Source organism: Balaenoptera physalus, assembly GCF_965194825.1.
Source record: "Balaenoptera physalus genome assembly, chromosome: 4".
NCBI classification, from domain to species: domain Eukaryota; kingdom Metazoa; phylum Chordata; class Mammalia; order Artiodactyla; family Balaenopteridae; genus Balaenoptera; species Balaenoptera physalus.
Genome location: NC_138891.1, coordinates 75,355,527 through 75,377,701, shown reverse-complemented (window position 1 = coordinate 75,377,701; position 22,175 = coordinate 75,355,527). Strand labels below are relative to the sequence as shown.

The 22,175-nt window shown below is 41.2% G+C and overlaps 1 protein-coding gene across 1 annotated transcript in view; it reads right to left on the bottom strand.

Annotated features, from left to right (window-relative positions):
• Positions 1-6,768: 6,768 nt before the first annotated feature.
• The window catches only part of OSBPL11 (oxysterol binding protein like 11), a 100,880-nt gene continuing 85,473 nt past the window's right edge, over positions 6,769-22,175 (bottom strand). The window contains exons 12-13 of the mRNA XM_082458605.1: positions 13,186-13,339; positions 6,769-8,469 (exon numbers count right to left, since the gene is read on the bottom strand). Coding sequence (XP_082314731.1) covers positions 8,404-8,469; positions 13,186-13,339 — 220 coding nt within the window. The 3' untranslated portion in view covers positions 6,769-8,403. The remainder of the gene's footprint in view (positions 8,470-13,185; positions 13,340-22,175) is intronic.

Genomic DNA, 22,175 nt, shown 5'->3' with positions numbered 1-22,175 from the left:
GTTCGATCCCTGGTCAGGGAACTACATCCTGCATGCTGCAACTAAAAAAAAAAGAGACCCCAAACGCGGCAGCGAGGATCCCACATGCCGCAGCTAAGACCTGGCATAGCCAAATATTTTTTTAATTATTAAAAAAATTGATATTTGTATCCACTAGATAATACATCTTACCTTGGGGCGGTCTATAAGCTAACTTTTTTTTTTTTTTCTGGCCGGCTGCTCCACCCAGCTTGCAGGATCTTAGTCCCCCGACCAGGGACTGAACCCGGACCCCTGGCAGTGAGAGCACCAAGTCCTAATCACTGGACCACCAGGGAATTCCCAAGAAATTCTTTTTAATAAAGAGACAAAACTAGTGTTTATGTTAAGAGCCTGGGGTGGGAGAAGAAATGGTATCTCGAGCTTTTTAATGGGTCCATCTTTTGGACACCCTACCTTGAAGTTTTTATGTGCTTGGCACTTTACATACATTTTCATGAAATGCCCCTGCAAGGCAGGCATTATTTTCCCCATTTCACAAAGAAGCAGGCTTGGGTAATATTTGACAAGGTCACATAGCCAGCAAATAAGGGGAAGATCTGAGATTCAAACCCAGATTTATAGGATACCCAGTATCCAAGCTCTTGGGCCATGCTGCTCTGGATGGGGGAGAGGAAGAAGAGAGATTCTTCTGGAAAAGGGGGCAATTGGCAGAAATCGAGGGTTAATTCCTCACCTGAAAACCCAGAGAGAAGCACATTTCCTTGGATTATGAAGGCAAAGTCACTTCACTGGCTAAAGTCTGGGAAAGCCCAAAGCCAACTCCATGGAGATTTCCCATACAGATGCTCTCTGTTCTTCTGATTCAGACAGGAGAAGGATACCCACTCCAGCACCCCCTTGGGGGAGGACCGCAATGGTAAAAGTCTCAGGAGCAGGGGTGACCGGCCAGGGTGGCTCTAAGGCTGAGTCGCCTTCTGTGTGGACACATTCCCCACCTCATCCAGCCAGAGGAACTTCAGTCTCTTATATCTGAATAGCATGCTTTAGGCTTCCATTTTGTCATGAGTTTAACAAATATTTATTGAGCTCCTGTGTTAGCCTAGAAACTTCATGAAACACCCATTCTCTGCTCCCATCATCCAGGTTCTGTCTCCCCTCCCCAGGATTCTCCTCCTGTGTCTGACCGGCCCCCCAGGGTCTGTGAAGATCACGTTCTTCTTGCTCTGAAACTACACCCTTCTCCTTGACCAGCAACCAGCCCCCAACCCCACCCCGTCTCTCATTTTAGTGTCAGTGTGGGTGACATCTGCTTCATGTATTTTGAAGATGTATATTAGGTCCATACATACTCATGACTGTTATGACTTTCTAATGGAATTGATATTTTATCATTGTGAAGTGTCTCCATCTGTCTGATGATACTCTTTTTCTTAAAGCCCATTTTGTCTGATATCAATATGGCCACACCAGCTATACAATGCTCATTGTTTTGTTTGCATGGTAGATCTTTTTCCATTTTGTTATCTTCAACCTATGTGTGTCTTTATTTAAAGTTTCTCTTATAGACAGTATAAGTGGAGGGGGGAGAGGAAGGCTGCATCTGTGAGAAAATTTAAATTACCATCAATCAGTTTAAAACATTTATGTCTTACATGGAATCTTCTACTTGGAACTTCTGGTATCATTTGCCCCATGCTGTGTGGACTGCCACACGGGAACGCTTTGCTGTCACTTATCAGAGGCACAGCCCTCCTAAGGGGGATCCTATTCTTCTTCAGTCAACTGGCCAACCACCCCTGAGAGCAGCGGTTCCCAGGGTAGCAAAGCAAGGGGAGGGGCATGGCTGTGAATGCGGACATTCAGGAGCAGAATTAAGTGAGGGCAGGACACAGGAGAGAGGGAGCAGCATCTGGGATCTTACCTCTGCCTGAGAGAAGCATCCTGTCCAATACACGTTCAGAAAGGTGAGCAAGAAACAGGCAAGAGATATAAGCTTTTGTGACTGATGACCTTTGGGTAGCTTTTAAATTGTTTCTTCCTAAACTATTTTGCCCTTTTTATTGAATCTATAGAACAGTAAAGGACTTTCCAAATACGAGAAATAATTGTAAGTAAGTAAATTTATACTGAATGTACTTTGCCCTGTGTTTAGACTGGTTGTTTTCTCGACTTGGGATTTTTCCATGACCTCCTTCCCACATACTCATTAACCCTCTTCATTGAAGGCTGGCTTTTTTCTGTTCTGGCACTTCTCATCTTGTTTACTAGCTCTGTCTGTCTCCTCTTCTAGGCTAATGAACTCAGCAGTAAGAATGGGGTGGGACATGCCTCACGTCTCTGTGTCCCCTGCACTCAGCATATAGGTCTGCTGAACTAGTGAATGAGTGGGAGGGGCACAACATACAAGACAAAACAAGCAAAGAAATAATAACAAACCACACTTTTACTTATGAAAGCCAGCCAGGCCTCCTGCCTACCCTAGCTCTCACTGTACCAAGCAGGCCAAAAGAAAGCCCTTCCTCCTCCAGCTTCTGCAGGCAACTCCTCACACAGGAATTCTCCCTGAAACTGCAAGGAAGGGGGGAGGTAAGAATGGTAGAATGGTTACGGTGGAATGGTGGCCAGTGCTGTCTCCTCTTGCATCCCTTCCCCAATCCCAAGGTGGGCCCTCCTCCCTAGCCCCTTCCCCATGGGATTGGTCCTGTGAGGACCCCAGCTTGGTCCCTGAGAATCATTTCCTTGAGATTGAGAGGCAAGCAGCAGGAGTCACTGTGTCCCTTTCTGCAGCTGGGCCCTAATCAGTCAGATCTCTGCTTCTACCAGGAGTGTCTCTGAGCTGCCCTACCATCCTCACCTCTCCCCTTTGTTAGGAAGGAAAAGCACTGACACTCCAGAGATCCGAGTCAACTGATTAATCCCAGAAACCACCAACTTCAGCCCTGAGGGGAATGGCAGAGGAGGGTTTTTTTTGTTTTTTGTTTTCCTGTATAAATAACCCAAACTGGAGATCATAGGTAAGGTATTGTCTCAGAGATCCTCTAATCCAACCCCTTCATTTTTCTGATGAGGACAGAGAAGCCCAGAGAGGCAGTTCAACTTGCCCACAGTCACTGCTAACAGCCAGTTAGTAGCAGAAGGTGGTTGGGACACAGCTCTGGTCCCGAACTCTGATTGAGGGGCAGAGAGTGCCTGATTCAGCTTCTTCTGAAGGCCAGGTGAGCTCACTCATGGGAACAGCCATTTCCTTGCCTGGAGGGGTGGAGGAGGGGGAGTTTTTTCTTTTCCACTTGAGGAGGGATGAGGTGCTGGGGACACAGCCACAGGTATCTATCAGCCAGTGAATGAATGAACAAATTGTGGTATATTCCAAACAATGAATTCCTATTCAGCAATAAGAAAGAATAAACTACTGATACATGAATCAACATGGATAAATCGCAGAAAATTATATTGAATGGAATAAGCCAGACGCCTTCCCAAAAGACCATATTGTTTGATTGTTTATATAAAATTCTAGAAAACTTGAACTAATTTATGTGACATAAAGCAGATTAGTGAGGTAGTGGGTTGAATTGTGATCTCCAAAAATCACCATTGGTGGTTGGTGACGTCCCAATTTCTGGAAACTGTGAATGTTACTTTACTTAGAAAAAGCGTCTTTGCAAATGTAATTAAGGATATTGAGATGAGATCATCGTCTTGGATTATCCTGGTGGGCCTTAAATCCAGTGTCAAGTGTCCTTACAAGAGGATACTAATACAAGTAGTCCCTGGAAATGGGAAAGAGGTGGAGAGAGGGGAGAGGTGGGAAGGAGAGATTACAAAGGGGTAAGAGTAAACTTTTGGGAATGATAAATATTTTCATTATCATGATTGTGACGATGTTTCATGGATGGAGACATATGTCAAAACTTGTCAAATTGTATACTTTGTTTTAAGTCCATTATACATTAACAAAACTGTTAAAAAGATGAAAGATCCATGGGTCTAAAACAAGATTCCACTCGCAATATTCTGGCTTTTTGGAAGTAGTCCACATAACATTGATATATGGTGCACTCTCAGAAAACTGATCATGAGATGAAACACCAACATATGAAGAACAGCTGAATAACCCCAGAATATTAAAATTTGGAGAACTGATATATATATATTAGTATATAAAGTAATCAAATATATTAAGTATTGCAATGTACAAAACATTCTCATCTTATATGAACTTCATTAGAACTGAGACCAATGACATCCTTGTAGTGAGATAGATTTTGATGCCCCTCTTTGACTTCTTCTGTTTTTCATGATCTCTTATCTTCTCCAATTCCTGTTGTTGTTGTTGTTTTTCCCCCTCTTCTTATGTTTTGCTGGAGCATATACTTTAATAGCTTCCAGAAAAGGAAATGCTGGCATAAAATTTTTTTGAAATCTTGCATGTCAGATTTGTCTTTTGGCTGGGGATAAAATTCTAGGCAAAATTGGAGGTATTGCTCTTTTGTCTTTTAGCTTTCAGTGATGTTATTGAGAAGGCTGATGCCATTCTCTTTTTAGAATCTTCTCTTTATCCTTAGTGTTATGAAATTTCACAATGATGTGCTTTGGGTTGGGCTTTTATTTTTTTCTCTATTGTGCAGGGTATTCATGGCATTTCAAATGGATTCACATCATTTACTCTGGGAAATTTTCATAAATATATACATACACATCATACACACATATACATATATCAAAATAGTATCATCCCTTCCATTGGTTTTCTTTCCCTGGAATCCCCACTAGTTACATGTTAGACTTCCTGGATTGCTTCTCTCATTTCCGTATCATTTCTCTCCTATTGCCCATTGTTTATCCTTTTGTTCTATTTGCTGAGAGCTTTTTCTCACTTATCTTCTAGACCATCTATTGAGTATTTAACTTGAACTATCATATTTTAAATTTCCAAGACCTGTGCTTGTTCTCTGAACAGTCCATTTTAAAAACAGCATTTTGTTCATGTTTCGTGGAAGCAATATCATCTCATCTGCCTGAAGATTTAATTTTTTCTGAAGTTACTTCCCCTGACTTCCTGAATTATCTGCTTCCTCTAATTTCTTTTCTCCTGTTTGCTTCGATCTCTCTTTTATTCATGTTGGAAGCTTTCCTCAAATGTCTGCTGATCCTTAGCTATTAAAATGAGTAATGATATGCTGTCTATATATACAGTGTGGTGGACGATGGATATGTGTAATGTATTGGTGAGAGGGTGGAGGGTTATGTTGGAGGAACTGCTGACTTGGCTTTACTGTAAAGTAATTAACAGGGTTGTCAGCTGAGCTTTTTGCTGGTGGACCCTTCAAATATATCGTAGGACTTCTTTTTTTCTGGAGTTGTTCTCCTAAAATGGATCTTTTAATCTCTCGCCTAAGGGTATAAGCCTGACTGCCAATATTTTGGGAATGGGATAGGGGAAGGTGCTGAAAGATCTGAATTGGTTCAATCAGAACCAATTGGTTCTGGTTCAATCTCTCAAGAGTCTCTTGTAGGGTGGAACAAGGGTTAGTCACCTGGATGCATTGTTTGGGGCTTCTTATGCAGACTTTGAACCAACCCTGTTGTTTTCAGCTCACTGCTCAACTCTGCCTTCCACATTACCTAGGTATCACTGATGCTTTTCTGGGATTTGGAAAGACCAATAGCCTTGCCTGTGTCAACATCCCATTCTCAGGAATTAAGTTTTAGCTTCTTCCCTCATCCAAGTCTCTGAGGATAGGGAGAGTATTTGCCACATCAGAGTCCAATGCAGGGTAGCAAAGCAATACTTTTATTTTATCCCCAGCCAAAAGACAAAAGGAATCCCAGCCCCAAAGGAATACTCAGCAGATGTTTGTTGAATGAATGAAGGTCTAGCTAAGTGACTTGAAGTGAGCACTAAACTTTCTGAGCAATAATTTCTTCATCTGTAAAGTCTGAACAGCCATCCCTGACTTTACAATTTCACAGGGTTGTTGTGGAGTGAAGGGACTCAATACTTTTCTTCTTCTTCTTCTTATTTTTGGCGACAAGTAGGTATTAGAGGTGATGTTGGTTACAACTTGCAGAATTCAGTGAATCAATATGCAGATGCCATACCTCTCCCAATACACAATCTAAAGGCCAGAATTTTCTCTTTTTTTCACTTCTAGTCTTGGACTTCTTAACATACAATTCCTAATAGCCAGAAGGAAAGTGTACATTTAAAACTTTGCCCCAAAAGATAGAGATACAATTGCTACAAAGACTTGTTTCCCTGGCCAAATATTAACAAGGTGTAGATTAAAAAACAAAACAAAAACAAAAACAAAAACCAGAAAAGGCCTCTACCTCTTGTTAAGTGAATAAGCTACAGCAGATGTCAAGAAGAGGACAAGGTAAAACAGTTACCCTAAAGTGGTATTATTTCACTCCTGTCAAGGGGGGGAGATTTCAATTACTCATAAATGTACTTTTAATAAGAATTTAAAAAAATCATATTTCAGTAATTCTTAAAATGGTTCAAAAATTCAAAGAAATAAATGGGCATTCAAACGGTTCAAAGAACAAAACAAAAACCTCCAGTTTCATTTGATATTCTTGCTCTATTTCCAGTTTATTTAAAAGTTGTAAAATTAAAACATTTTAATTTAAAAAAACTGTTATTAAATTTACTCCCTTATTTCCCTAAGAGATTCCTGAAGGTAAGGATTTAAAATCAATGTCCTTCTCGAATGAACAGGGCAATAACTCCGCTAAATATAAACTTTCTATTTCTCTCCATTCATAAAACAGACAAAGGCATCATTGTTCTCTAGTTTTATTATTTTTTAATCTTCCCAACACATGAACTATAACTCATTTTGAGATTTTTCAGTGCATTTCACAGCAAAAATGAACAAGGGAATCATTAAAATGGTTGTACATTAACCAATTATCTTCTTATAATTTACAATTTGTTGAAAAAAATTATTATTTTGCTGTTTTCATCCTATTAGCCCCCTTCAATAAAACACAATTTATCAGAGCACAAAGCTTAAGCTTCTTATGATGATGCAACAGATACAGCCACTTACAATGGCTGATGGATAACAGGTATATGTTACACACACTGATTGGAAGACCACATCAGAAGAAACAGAGTAAGGCACCACTCTTGGAAAATTAAGGTAGCTTGAAGTAACAAGTGTTGAGCACCATAAGTAGGTGCTAAATAAATACGTGAATGAATGATGAAAGCCATAATTAGCACTATTCTATTAATTGCCAGCAATTCTTCAACCTCAATAAAATACTTATTTAAAAAAAGACTGTACCTGAATACAACTTTCTGATATCTTTTTTTCCTGATACCTTTTTATGTCATACTCTTTCTTCAGCATTTGCGTTTCCTTGAAAAAACAAAACATACCATACATGCACTTAGTCACATATATAACTTCTGAATTACTGACAAATATGAATAGTTGTTTTAAATTTTGAGTGAACAGAGGTAAGATAAAGCATACTTATCCAGAGGGATAGCACGTAATATTGGATATATTAACCTACAAGTGAAAAAAAGGTAAGGAAAACAGTAAGTCTTATTTTTTAATATTTGCTTGTTCTTTAATGCCTCAGTTCTTGAGAAGGGCCAAAATCTCATCATATTGACATGACCACGTTTTAAAAAACTGTCTCTCAAGTATAATATTTAATAAAACTAGGTATTGAAAAATGCTCTGAAATTTTTCAAGTCAATGCTGTTTTCAAGTATATTAAAATGCTCAGAAGAAAAAATTCTCCATGGTTATAATTCTAATCAATTTATAAATATACTTTTTAAAAGAGAGTTCCAACAGAGGTGGATAATGGATAAGTTCCTCAGACACAGGCACACAGTCTCTTTGAAGGAACAGAATGCCTTGTTACGACAACCTGGTTGACTTTTTTTTAACACTGATTTCAGGCACAATGGCTGAAGCCACTTCTGGGTCATCTTCTTCCTCCTCTTGATTTGTTGTAAAAGTAGTGAATACTTCAGTTACTGACAGAAAGCAAAGCACAAACTCTGAAAGAGACTTCAATTTTCACTACAAAGAAATCAAAATCACTGAGTTCTCACTGTTGTGTTTACCTGCTGCCCCCATGCAAAAAGAGGGGATTCAAACTTAGCTTTTGGAGCAGGAACTGGATAAAAGATTAATCATCTAATAATTCAGGTGAAAGGGTTTCAGATGATATTGCTCACATCCCATGAACGGCTTGGTGAGAGGTCCATCGTGCTTCTTCAACACTTTGGTCTTGCTGCAGTTCTATGGTGCCCTAATTGGTACATTCGTGTGTAGTTAGTTTCAGTCTGTGCAATCAGGAAGCAGGTCACTCAGTGCAATGACTCCATTCTGGGAGAGTTTAGGGTAAATAGAGAAGTTCATTTGGTCGAGTCTTAGATAGTATGTGTCACTCTGCTGGTTGTACTGTTGGAATTATTTTCCAAAGGGGTTTGTGATAAACCCAGCCATCTCCCTGAAACAAGTAGAAAAATAAATTAAAGAACCATTCCTCTATTATGTTCAGAATCAGTAACCAAAACTAGATGCAATGCCTTCATTGAAATCGAATTCTGTTCTCACATTTAAAAACAAGAGTTTGTGAAGAAAAAGCCTCTGTGCTTAAGACACCAAAAAATATGTGTGGTTTAGCTAGGATTAGGTGAGAAGTTCTGGTCTGGGAAGACCTAGTTTGTGCTCCACGAATATTTTACTTTGCAGGAGTCATTTGTAGCAATTCTGCCAATTTTGCCAAGATGCTGCAGATTGAGCCCCACTGATGGAGTGACAGGCAGCAGGTGGAGCACAGGAAATGGTCACCAAGGTAAGAGCTGTTCTCTACACCTCAACAGGCATTTCTAGGATCTGAGTATTGTTTCCTAGTTCTTTCCTGACTCTACCCTATTAGTTTTCCCTGGTTCCTGTGAATAGAAGGATACCAAAAGGAGATAAAGTTAGTCAAAGAGTGAACGAAAGACAGGAGAAGACCAAGTGAGGAAAAAAGTGCTGCAGCAAATGCATGAAGCAGCATACTGGGGTGAGAGCTTGGCAGAGCTGAGGTCACAGTAGCTAAGACTGCAGTTCGGTGTTTATGCGACTAGGTGAAGTAAGTCAGATTTGAACCTCTCTCAGTAACCCCTATATCGCCCTCAATTTATTTGCGTTAAAAAAATTTTTTTAGGGACTTCCCTGGCGGTCCAGTGGTTAAGACTTCACCTTCTAATGTAGGGGGTGCGGGTTCAATCCCTGGTCAGGGAGCTAAGATCCCACATGCCTCATGGCCAAAAAACCAAAATATAAAACAGAAGCAATATTGTAACAAATTCAATGAAGACTTTAAAAATGGTCCACATCAAAAAAAAAAATCTTCGGGGCTTCCCTGGTGGTGCAGTGGTTGAGAATCTGCCTGCCAATGCAGGGGACACGGGTTCGAACCCTGGTCTGGGAAGATCCCACATGCCACGGAGCAACTAGGCCCGTGAGCCACAAATACTGAGCCTGCGCATCTGGAGCCTGTGCTCCGCAACAAGAGAGGCCGCGATGGTGAGAGGCCCGCGCACCACGATGAAGACTGGTCCCCACTTGCCGCAACTAGAGAAAGCCCTCGCACAGAAACGAAGACTCAACACAGTCATAAATAAATAAATAAATAAATAAATAAACGTGAATTTCTTAAAAAAAAAAAAAATCTTCAAAAAAATATTTTAAAATATATATTTACCCTACCTTACTCCAAAAATGGCTTACGCCCAGCAATTATGTGGGTCATAGTGACGAGGACTCTCTCCTTGACCAAACTTTAAAAGTTAGACTCCTCTGTCTCTCTTCTTGACTAAGCCTCATCCTAGGCCTGCTAAACTCAGTTTTAGCAAAAAAACATCCTGATGAACTAGTTTATCAAGAATTCTCTCATCTTTGATATCCAATGAAACTCTTCTCCTCGCATTTTTGATCTAATCATGTGCCTCCCCCGACCCACCATCCTTGACATCTGACCAAGTTCCTCTTAGTAATCTTCCATCCACTCCCTCATCCTGCCCACTGGCTATAAATTCCCACTTATCAACACATTCAGAGTTGAATTCAATCTTTTTACTCTACTGCGATATTCTTGAATAAAGTCTTCCTTGTCATTTTTAATAAGTGTCAGAATAATTTCTCTTTAACAACAGAAACCATTATGTTGTTTAAATTAAATCACCTGGTTGATAATTATCACAAAACACAAAAACACAAAAGATGTCTCCTAACCACATTACAGAATGCTAGGTTTAGAAGTTAAGACGTGCCACCTGACCATCTCACTTCACAGATGAAGAAACTGAGGCTCCGAGAAGTGAAATGAGTTGTCCAACTTCACCCAGGAAGGGCAGAGTTCTTTTCAGTGCACCTTCTATATAATTACCTACATTTTACAGATGAGGAAACCGAAGTTAGAAGTGGTAAATAAACTATCCAAGGTATGACTGAGGTTCAAACTTAACACATCTGACTCCAATGTGGTCCACTATTCTGCAAAAGCCTTCCTGCTTGCATTTATATACATCTTAAGAAATTTTAAACATCCACTCAAGAGGATACGACCAATAGATCCTGATGGATGTGTAAAATCGCAAAAGAGAGGAAATGGAAGATCTAATAAATTAAATGTCAGTGAGAAATGGTCAGGAAAAGAAGGTAGGTATTATCAAATGATACTAGAAACACTTTAAATTCATCTATACTTTCTCAGGTTACTCTACCTCCTCTTTTTATATCAAGTGACTCTACTCCTCCATCTAACTAAAGCCAACTCCAAACTGGTCTGTTGGTTTGACAGCAATAATGAAAGTACCAAACAAGTGGAAAAGCTCTTGTTACTCATAACAATATGTATGAAACATCTACTAAGTGCCCAGCACTGTGTTTAGGACCACAGGGGAGACAAAATTGACTTTTCAATAACATATGACTCTTCTTAGCAAAGAGCCATACCTGATGGCAATAGCGCCAGAGTTGTTATGAACTTCGTGGTACCAGTGTCAGCTAACTACCATCCTCATCAGCCTCACCTCTCCTCTGCAGTGCTTCTTACAGCACAGTCCATGGCCCTGTCACACACAGGATGTGATGCGGCAGCCCCAGGGGCTTAGGCAATCAGTATATGACACTAATCTAACCCATTTGTTGTTGTACCACTGTGTCATGGCACACCATTTAGAAAGCCATCTTACATCTTACCAACTAAAGAGGCCCAAACCTGAGTCAGCATCTCCAGTCTACTGTTTCATCAGGCAGTTAGTTAAGACTATCTAGGCAGAAAGAAATTCACTACTTTATTAGACAACTGCCATATCTTGCTATCACTTTCTACATCTGTCTATCCAACATCACAAAGTATAATAAAGGGATTAAGTGGTAGGTTCTTAATAATATCTGTCCAATAAAGAATACATGAGAAGTAGCATGTTTACATGTCATATTAGTTACAAGAACCAGGAAGCCTATCTTTTAAAATCTTTTAAAATTGGTTGCATCTTTTACCCATTACAGCTTCTTGCTCTCAGCCCCTAGAGTTCATTTTTAATGATTTATAGAAGTCTTCCCTTAGAAAAATTCTCCTCTTTAGAATCTGCTTCTGGTATGCTATTTTAGTGAGCTTGAAATGAAAAAAATCCAAGGTTACCAGACTATAATTTTGCATAGTAGTTACAAAGGTTTATCTTTTCATATAAAAATGAAGAGATGTAAAGTACTTTTCCTTGAATTCCTATCCATGTAAACATTTGGGGGACTTCCCTGGTGGTGCAGTGGTTAAGAATCCGCCTGTCAATGCAGGCGACACAGGTTCAAGCCATGGTCCGGGAAGATCCCACATGCCGTGGAGCAACTAAGTCCGTGTGCCACAACTACTGAGCCTGTGCTCCAGAGCCCGTAAGCCACAACTACTGAGCCCATGTGCCACAACTACTGAAGCCCGTGCGCCTAGAGCCCGTGCTCCACAACAAGAGGAGCCATCGCAATGAGAAGCCCATGCACCACTACAAAGAGTAGCCCCCACTCACTGCAACTAGAGAAAGCCAGCATGCAGCAACGAAGACCCAATGCAGCCAAAAAGAAAGAAAGAAAAGAAAGAAAGAAGAGAAGGAGGGAGGGAGGGAGGGAGGGAAGGAAGGAAGGAAGGAAGGAAGGAAGGAAGGAAGGAAGGAAGGAAGAAAGAAAACAGTTGAGAAAAATTAAAGCAATGAAACTACTACAATAAACTGTGGGCTTTTAAGGGTAATCAAAATTCACAAACTGTTTTTCCAGATTCTTTCCTGACAGACCAATATTAAAATTCAATGAGTTTCCTTAGACTTGGCTATGGACAAGAAAACTTTTCTTGGCATCAGCTCTGGTCCATTATTCACCTTACTCTGAGTTCTATCAGAAAGTAATAAACAAAATAAAACAAAACCTTTAAATGTAGAAAAGACTTTAGGAATCATTTTGTCTTACCTCCAAAACTAGTGAATTAAACACTTCTACATAAGCCATGGTCTCTTACATGAGTCTAGCGATGGGGAACACATTACTATAAAATGTATGCCTGTCATTATTGGATATTTTTTATTGTTATACATTCCTTCTTATGTTAAGCTCAAAATGCTTCCTGGTAGTCTGGGCCTAGCTCAAGTCTGCTATTGGAGCTGATAAGAAACTTCTACGCGATAAGCCTAACCTATATTTGAAGAAAGTTATAATGAATGTCTCCAATTTTCTGTTTTCCAGCCTAAACACCCCCCACATCACTCTTTTTTCCTTAAACATTGCAAAGATTCTAGTCACTTCTCACTATCCTCTGTGTAGCCATTTAAGTTTTTCATGCATCCTTAAAATGTGGTCTCTGGAAGTGAACAAAGAGTTTCACTGCGGTACAAAAGGCAACAAATTGTCAATTGCATATTCTGTTATTGAGATTAAAGATTAATGTCGGTATTTTGTGGCCAATTTAAATCCCCAAATCTATTTCATCTGAACTGCTGGTAAACTATTCTACTTTGAAACTATTCTACTTTGACAAACTGTGAAAAGCTCATGAAAAAGCTCATGGTTAAGCTTGACTATTTTTAGAAATAAAGATATTTAAGTGATAATTCAAGAAAGCCTACTAAGCTAAAGTTCTCACTAAGTAGATAATGAGTTTTAGTCTGAAGACATGTAGGACATATACCTCTTTAATAAAATATTTGGTTTTCCAAGGTGTGCCTGTTTCAGTACGATGCCTTTCTTCAGTCCTCTGGCGTTCTTCCAGGGTACGTTTATGCTCTGTGGCCTTATCGATTTCAGATTCCCTCAGAGAGTCTGTCACATTTCTCCACAATCGCCTGAAATCCGAAAACCACACATTTTACATTCTTCAAAAAAGATAATTAAATAGAACTGATACCCTCAAAATTAACAGTGATTTTAATAAATTACATTTCCCGAATCAGATCTATAATTTCATGCCTATGAGTTACAAGAATGCTGACACTATGTTGCTGATGTTAATGTCCAAGATGCTGCTGCTTCTGCTTCTTTTTAAATTAAAAATAATTTATATTTTCCCAAGTTATATAACCAAGATTTTTATTTTTAAGAAACTTAGGAAACAATAAGCAAAAGGAGAAATAAATTTTTAAAAAGCTGAAATAGAAGAGACCACTTCTGCTTCTGGACGTGATTAAATAATGGGCACCAGATTTACCCTCCGGCTTTCAATCAACTACAGAACCAGACAAAATATAATGAAACAATGGTTTTCAGACATCGAACAAAAGGCAGCACAGGACAGTGACTCCTGAGAGCAGGCAAACAAATGAGGGGGTCCTATGAGTGCTCCAACTGACGAGTTACAGAGTTTGCAGGCACAGCACGGGGGCAGGGCGGGGGGAGCTCATCAAACTCCAAGCCAAAGAAATCTGCCAAGACAATTCTTTGGGGAAAGTATAGTCTGTTCAACAAATGGTGCTGAGACAGCTGGATATCCCCGTGCGAAAAGGTGACCTTAGGCTCTCACCTCACAATAAAACTTAGAAGAAGATAAAAGAAAACAATGATACTCTCACCTCATCAAATAAAAACTGATTACTGAAATAAACACCATTAAGAAAATGAAAAGATGAGCAAGAGACTAGGAGACAATATTTACGAAACACATACCCAGTAAAGGATCTGTGTCCAGAATTTACAAAGAACTCCTATAACACAATAAGACAACAAACAATTCAATTTAAAAAATGGGTGAAATTTATAAGCAAGCATTTTAACAAAGAAGATATACAAATGGCTAATTAGAACATAAAAACATGCTCAACGTCATTAGCCAGTAGGGAAATGCAAATTAAAATCACAATGAGATACCATTTCACACCAGCTAGAATGGGCATATATATAAGACAGGCAATAACAAATGTTGATGAAGATGAGAACTGGAACCTTCGTATGTTTCTGGCAGGAATGTAAAATGATGCAGCCATTTTTGAAAATAGTTTGGCAGTTTCTTGAAAAGTTAGACATAAAACTACCACACAAACCAGGAATTCCACTCGTAGGTATTTACCCACGAGAAGTGAAAACATGTCCACACAAAGGTCTGCACAAGAATGTTCACTGCGGTATTAATCATCATAGTCCAATACTGGAAATGTCCATCAGTTGGTGAAGGGATAGACAAAATGTAGTGTCACATAATGGAATACTTTTCAGTAATAAAAAGGAATGAAATATTGATACATGTTGTACCATGAATGAACCTCAAAAACGTGCTAAGTGAAAAAAGCTAGGCATAAGAGATCACATACTGTATGATTCCATTTATTTGAAATGTCCAGACAAAGTAAAATTATAGAGACAGAAAGTAGGTTCCCTGGGACTGGGGGCAGAAACAGGGATTAACTGTCAATGGGCATGAAGGATATTATGGGAGGATCAAAGGATTCTAAAACTAATTAATGGTAAAACCTGCACCACTAAGGAAAGCTACCAAAAATCATTGAATTGTACACTTAAAACAGGTGAATTTTATGATATGTAAAATATAACTCAATAATATTTTTAAGTGGCAATTTTAATATTAAAGTGGAATTCAAAGCAAGAACTATGACCACGGATAGAGGATCATTTCATAATGGCCAAGGGTGGGGGGCAATGCAGCAAGAGGACGTGCAATCTTTTCAGGGTCAGCATTCTGGAGAAATAGAGTGTGGTTCCTATTTGCCAGGAAGCTTGAGGATGTTTCCAACAACTGTGTTACCATTCCTGAGAAAAGGGCATATAATCTTAAATGTGTATGGCCCAAACAACAGACGTTCAAATAACATGACACAAAAACTTATAGAACTATAAAGAGAAATATTCCATTAAAATCGGTAATTTCAGTAACTGATCTCAATACCTCTTCTCAACTGATAGAAAGAATGCACAGAAAATGAGTAAAGATACAGAGGACTAGAAAAATACTATTAATCCACTTGATCTAATTGACATTTACAGAATACTCTCACCTAACATCAACAGAATACACATTCCTGTCAAGTGCACACAAAACATTTACCAAGATAGAATGCATTCAGTGCTATAAAACAAATCTCAATAAATTTAAAGGATTAAAACCACACAAAGCACATTCTTTGACCAAAATGAAATTAAATTAGAAATGAATACTGAGAAGATATCTGGAAAAGCTCCAAGTATTTGGAAATTAAACAACACATTACTAAATAAGTTCAAGTCCAAAAAAAATAAAGAAAGAAGAAAAACCCACAAGGGAAATCAGAAAACACATATCAAAAAGTTCAAAAGGTAGAGGCCAGATCAAGATGGCAGAATAGAAGGACGTGGAGGTCCCCTCCCCCCCCAAACACATCAAAAATATGTGGAACAATTCTCACAAAATACCTGCTGAATGCTGGCAGAGATCTCATACAACCAAAGCTGCAAAAAAGATCACTAAGTAGTTGGGATTGACATGTATACACTGATGTGTATAAAACTGATGACTAATAAGAACCTGCTGTATAAAAAAATAAAGTTAAAAAATTAAAAAAAAAAAAAGATCACTAAGTAACTGGGCAGGATGAAGGAAAAAAAAAAAAGGAATCGGGACAAGACCTGTGCCCCTGGGAGGGAGTTGTGAAAGAGGAAATGTTCCCTCACCCTGGGAAACTTCTTCACTGGCAGGGAGATCAGCCGGGATGGAAAGGGAGTTTCAGAGGCTTGAAGGAGAGTGCAGTAGCCAGCTTGTGGCATGCAGAACAGAGAGAGACCTGCACAGAAGGTCCTGGCCAACTCCATGCACTCCCTAGCCCAAGATGCATGTCTGCTGGTGTGTGCAGGGGCTGGGTGCTGAAGCTCAGGCTTCAGAGGACAGACCTGGGGAGCAGACTGGGGATGGCTACATGGAGACAGCCTGAAGGGGCTGGAGTGAGGCCCAAGCCACAGCCAGGGGTGTGCAGAGGAAGGAGCCTGGGTCTGCCACTGAAGCCCCACTGTTAACATATGAGCGCAAAGGAAGGGGTGGGGCCCGTCACAGCAGCCTCATCCTCAGTGTGCTCACTGCAGGATGGGTCTGCCTCTGTGAGTTCTGGGAGCACATAACCAACCACACACGGAGGCGGGGCTCAAATCCGAGCCAATCCCCAGGGACTGCATGCCTTTAGAAGCAGGGCTGAGATCTGAGCGTCCCAGCAGCTGTGCGATCTGCAGACTTACGTGCTATGGGTGGCTTTGTAAACTCAGTGCTTGTGGGACATCTGAGAAGATTACTGGTGCACCCATGGCCGGGGTGGGCCTGGTGACAGCAGCTGCAGGCTCTGCAGGTACACACCAGAGGTGGGGCCAGGGATCTGGGCTGACTCAGTAGCTCCCACGGTGGGTCTAGGTGTGCGACTATGGCAGTCCTGGTGCCTGACTTCAGCAGTTCTGCACCAACGGATCTGTGCTAGTGGCTTTGTGAGCACAGAGCCTGAGGGACACCTGGCCGACTGCCCAAATTCCCATGGTTGAGGCAGGGCTGAGGGCAGCGCCAAAAACTGTACTTTGTGAGCCTGCACAATGGGTGACAGGCAACACCACAGAGCTCACTTCCCAGTGGACAGCTCCGACAGAGGAATACGCAGTGGCTCCTCTCCCAGAGGACGCGCTCCAGTCCTTCCTACCTCATACCACAAATCAGAAACAGATCTGGGGGTGTAAAAACTGGGGAGCAGGCCCTGCCCCCAACAGGGCTGTGACACAGAGGAGACCCTGCTCAACATCCATTGCAGGCTCTGGCCACCACAACAATCACACCCCCTATCAATGGGAAACAGCCAACACACACTGAGGAAAGATGTGGCAGTCATACATACTAAAGACAGCCCTTATTCCAAAAATATTAGACTCACAGAGGCTACACCAGGACATTCCCACGTAAAAACAGCCCTTCAAGACCACAGTTGATTAACTGTTTCTCCTAAACTCACAGAGTCAGAGAAATACAAGTAAAATGAAGAAGCAGAGGAACCGCTCTCAATTAAAAGATCAAGAGAATTCCCCTAAAGATGAAGCAGACATCTCCAGTATACCCGATTCTGAGTTCAAAAAGGAGATAATGAAAATACTGAAGGAATTAAGAAAGGCTATAGATAGAAATGCAGATTACTGTAAAAAGGAACTAGAAACTATTAAAGAGGTACCAATTAAAATTAGAAAACTCATTTGCCAAGACAAAAGCTGAGCTTAAAGGCAATAAATAGCAAACTGGATAATTCAGAAGAACGAATAAATGATCTGCAGGGTAGAATAATGGAAATCACCCAATCAGAACAGCAGACAGAAAGACAAATTAAAAAAAAAAAAAATGAAAGCAATATACGAGACCTATAGGATAATATAAAGCATGCCAATCTACACATAATAAGGATCCCAGAAGGAGAAGAAAGAGAAAAGGGGATCAAAAATGTACTTGAAGAAATTATGGCTGAAAATTTCCCTAATCTAAAGAAGGAAACAGTTGTGGAGGTACAGGAAGCACAGAGGGTCCCAAACAAGATGAACCCAATCAGACCTACACCAAGACATATTTTAATTAAAATGGGAAAAGTTAAAGAGAGGATTCTAAAGGCAGCAAGAGAGAAACAAAGTTAATTAACAAGGGAACCTCCATAGGCTATCAGCTGATTTCTTTACAGAAACACTGCAGGCCAGAAGACAGTAGCAAGATATATTCAAAGTCTTGAAAGGGAAAAAGGTGCAACCTAGGATACTCCACCCAGCAAGATTATCATTTAGAATAGAAGGAGAGATAAAGAATTTCTTAGACAATCAAAAACAAAAAGAATACAGTAATACTAAACCTATCCTAAAAGAACATTGAAAGATCGTCTCCAAACAGAAGAGCAGCAAGAACCTACAGCAAAGAGAAAATCACAACTGGAAAGTAAATCACTTAAATAAACCAATACACAGATGAAAAAGTTTTTTTTTTGGAAAGCGATGATAACTACAATGAAGAGCAAAAGGATAAACATGAAGATGTAAAAGAGGACATCAAATTCATAATACATGGGAGAGAAGAGTAAGAAAATGCAGATTTTTTTTTTTAAAGACTGTGTTTGAGCCTATATGACTACCAGTCTAAAGCAAGTAGATATAGTAATGGGCTAACAAACTTTAAAACCAGGGTAACCACAAATCAAAAACACACAATATATTCACAAAAGCCAAAAAGAAGAGAACACAAGCATAATACAAAAGAAAACCACCAAACCACAAAAGGAAAAAGGAACAAAGAAGAAATACAACATCAACTGGAACACAAGGTTCAAAATGGCAATAAATACATATCTATCAATAATCATCTTGAATGTTAATGGACTAAATGCTCCAATCAAAAGACACAATGGGGACTTCGCTGTTGATCCAGTGGTTAAGACTCCGCGCTCCCACTGCAGGGTGTGCGGGTTCAATCCCTGGTTAGGGAACTAATATCCCACAGGCTGCACAGTGCAGCCAAAAAAGAAAAAAAAAAAAAAAAAAAAAGGACAGAGTGGGAAAATAAAAGACAGAGTGGCAGATTGGATAAAAAAACAAGAGACCCCCTTTAGGGCAAAGGACACACATAGATTGAAAGTGAGGGGATGGAAAAAATAATTCATGCAAATGGAAATGACAAGAAAGCGGGGAGAGCAATACTCAGACAAAAAAGACACGGACTTCCCTGGTGGCTCAGTGGTTAAGAATCTGCCTGCCAATGCAGGGGACAGGGGTTCAAGCCCTGGTCCAGGAAGATCCCACATGCTGCGGAGCAACTAAGCCCGGGCGCCACAACTACTGAGCCTGCGCTCTACAGCCTGCGAGCCACAACTACTGAGCCCGTGGGCCACAACTATTGAAGCCCGTGTGCCTAGAGCCTGTGCTCCACAGCAAGAGAAGCCACCACAATGAGAAGCCTGCGCACCACAACGAGGAGTAGCCCCCGCTCACCACAACTAGAGAAAGCCCGCACACAGCAACGAAGACCCAATGCAACCAAAAATAAATAAATAAATAAGTAAATTTATTAAAAAAAAAAAAAAAGACTTTAAAACAAAGGCCATAAAAAAACAAAAAGAAGGACACTATATAATGGTAAAATGATCAAGACAAGAAGAGGATATTAAACTTGTTAACATATATGCACGTGATATAGGAGCACCTAAATACAAAAGACAAATATTAACAGAAATAACGGGAGAAACTGACGGGAATACAATAATAGTAGGAGACTTTAACACCTCACTCACATCAGTGGAAAGATCTTCCAGACAGAAAATCAATAACACAACAGAGATCCTAAATGATACAATAGAACAGTTAGACTTAATTGATATTTTCATCCAAAAAAAACCAGAACACACATTCTTTTCAAGTGCACATGGAACATTCTCTAGGATTGACCACATACTAGGAAACAAAACAAACCTCAACAAATTTGAGAAAAGGAATTATTTGAAGGGCTTCCCTGGTGGCACAGTGGTTAAGAATCTGCCTGCGAATGCAGAGGACACGGGTTCGAGCCCTGGTCCGGGAAGATCCCACATGCCGCAGAGCAACTAAGCCTGTGTGCCACAACTACTGAGCCTGCGCTATAGAACCCATGAGCCACAACTACTGAGCCCACGGGCCAGAACTACTGAAGCCCATGCACCTAGAGCCTGTGCTCTGCAACAAGAGAAGCCTGCACACTGCAACAAAGAGTAGCCCCTGCTCGCCGTAACTAGAGAAAGCCCGCGTGCAGCAACGAAGACCCAATGCAGCCAATAAATAAATAAATAAATAAATAAATAAATAAATTTACAACTAAATAAATAAATAATTTCAAGCATCTTTTCTCACCACAACATCATGAAACTAGAAATCAACCACAGAAAGAGAAATAAGAAAAAAAAAAGGTTACATGGAGACTAAATAACATGCTACTAAGAAACCAGTAGGTCAGGGCAGAGTCAAAGGTGGTGGCAGGGGAGGATGCGGAGTTCGCATCTCCCCACAACTAGGATGCCTGTTAGATGCTGGTGGGGGTCCTCGACACCCAAGGACACGGGAGGAACCCCCTGAGTGACCAGGTAGGATGAGGGGGGGAGTAAGAGGGGAGGAAAAGTGGAGGCTGGACAGCACCGGGCACCTGAGGGGTGGCTGGGATTGGGGAAGGGTTCCCACTCCTGGAAGGACCCTCGGGAGCTCGGAGGATCGGCGGGGAGCATGCCTAGCATCTCTGCTGCCCAATCAGGCCCCAGGAAGCCTGCAGGGCTTCTAGGCAGGGTCCTCGGCCCTCCCAGGCCCCTTCCGGGCCGTGTTGGTCCTAGGGGCGCAGGAGAGAGGTGGGGGAGAAGAGGAGAGGTGGGCAGGAGGGGCCCTCCAAGACCAGAGGATCAGGGGAGGCGCAGAGGGCGTTTCCCCCACCCACTCGGGACCTGGGAAGCCTGCTGGGCTCCCAGGCCTGGTCCTCTGCCCTCCAAGGCCCCCTCCGGCTGTGGGGGTCCTAGGGGTGTAGGAGGGAGGGAGGAGGGGGGAAGAGGAGGAGAGGCAGATGTGGGGGACCATCTGGGGCCAGGGGATTAGGGGAGGGGCCACGGGAGTTTCCCTGCCCACTCAGCCCTGGGAAGCCTGTTGGGCTTCCAGGTCTGGTCCCCTGCCTTCCAGGGTCTCCTCTGGCTACGTGGGTCACAGGGACATAGGAGGGAGGGAGGGGGGAGAAGAAGAAGAGATGCCAACGAGAAGGGGCCCACCGGGATCGGAGGATCGGGGTGGGGGGGGAACACGCCTAGCGTTTCCCCCACCCACTCGTGCCCAGTGAGCCTGCTGGGATCCTAGACCTGGTCCTCTGCCCTCCAAGGCCAGAGGCATGCCTAAGCCCCACCCGCATCCTCTCAGGGCCTTTTCCTAAGCACAGGCCCCACTCACCACCTAAACCCCACCCCTGCCTAAGCCCTGCCCCCCCAAGCCAAGGCCTTCTCAGGCTTTTTTTTTCTTTTTCTCCTTTTTTTTTTTTTTCTTTTACTATTGTGGTTCTTTTTTACATTCAGGTCATTGTTTCATCTATATTTTTATTTTTTATCCTTTCTAACATCTGTTAGTTTTCTAATCTAATTTTATTTTTTTACTCTTTGTTATTGTTCTGCTCCATTTTTTCTTTTCTTTTTCTTTTTTTTTTTTTGCCACCCCACACGGCTTGCAGGATCTTGGTTCATGAGCTGGGGGATGGGACAGAGCTCCTGCGGTGGGAGCTACAAGTCCAAACCACTGGAATAACAAAGAACCTCAGACCCCAGGGAATATGCATCGGAGTGAGGTCCCCCAGAGGTCCTCATCCCAGCACCAAGACCCAGCTCTACCCAACAGCGTACAAACTCCAGTGCTGGAAGTCTCAGGCCAAACAACCAGTAAGACAGGAACACAATCCCACCCATCAAAAAAAAAAAAAAAAAAAAAGAGACACAACAAAAAAATATGTCACAGGTGAAGGAGCAAGGTAAAAACCTATAAGACCAAATAAATGAAGAGGAAATAGGCAACCTACCTGAAAAAGAATTCAGAGCAATGATAGTAAAGATGATCCAGAATCTCGGAAATAGAATGGAGGCACAGACTGAGAAAATACAAGAAATGTTTAACAAATATCTAGAAGAACTAAAGAACAAACAGAAATGAACAACACAA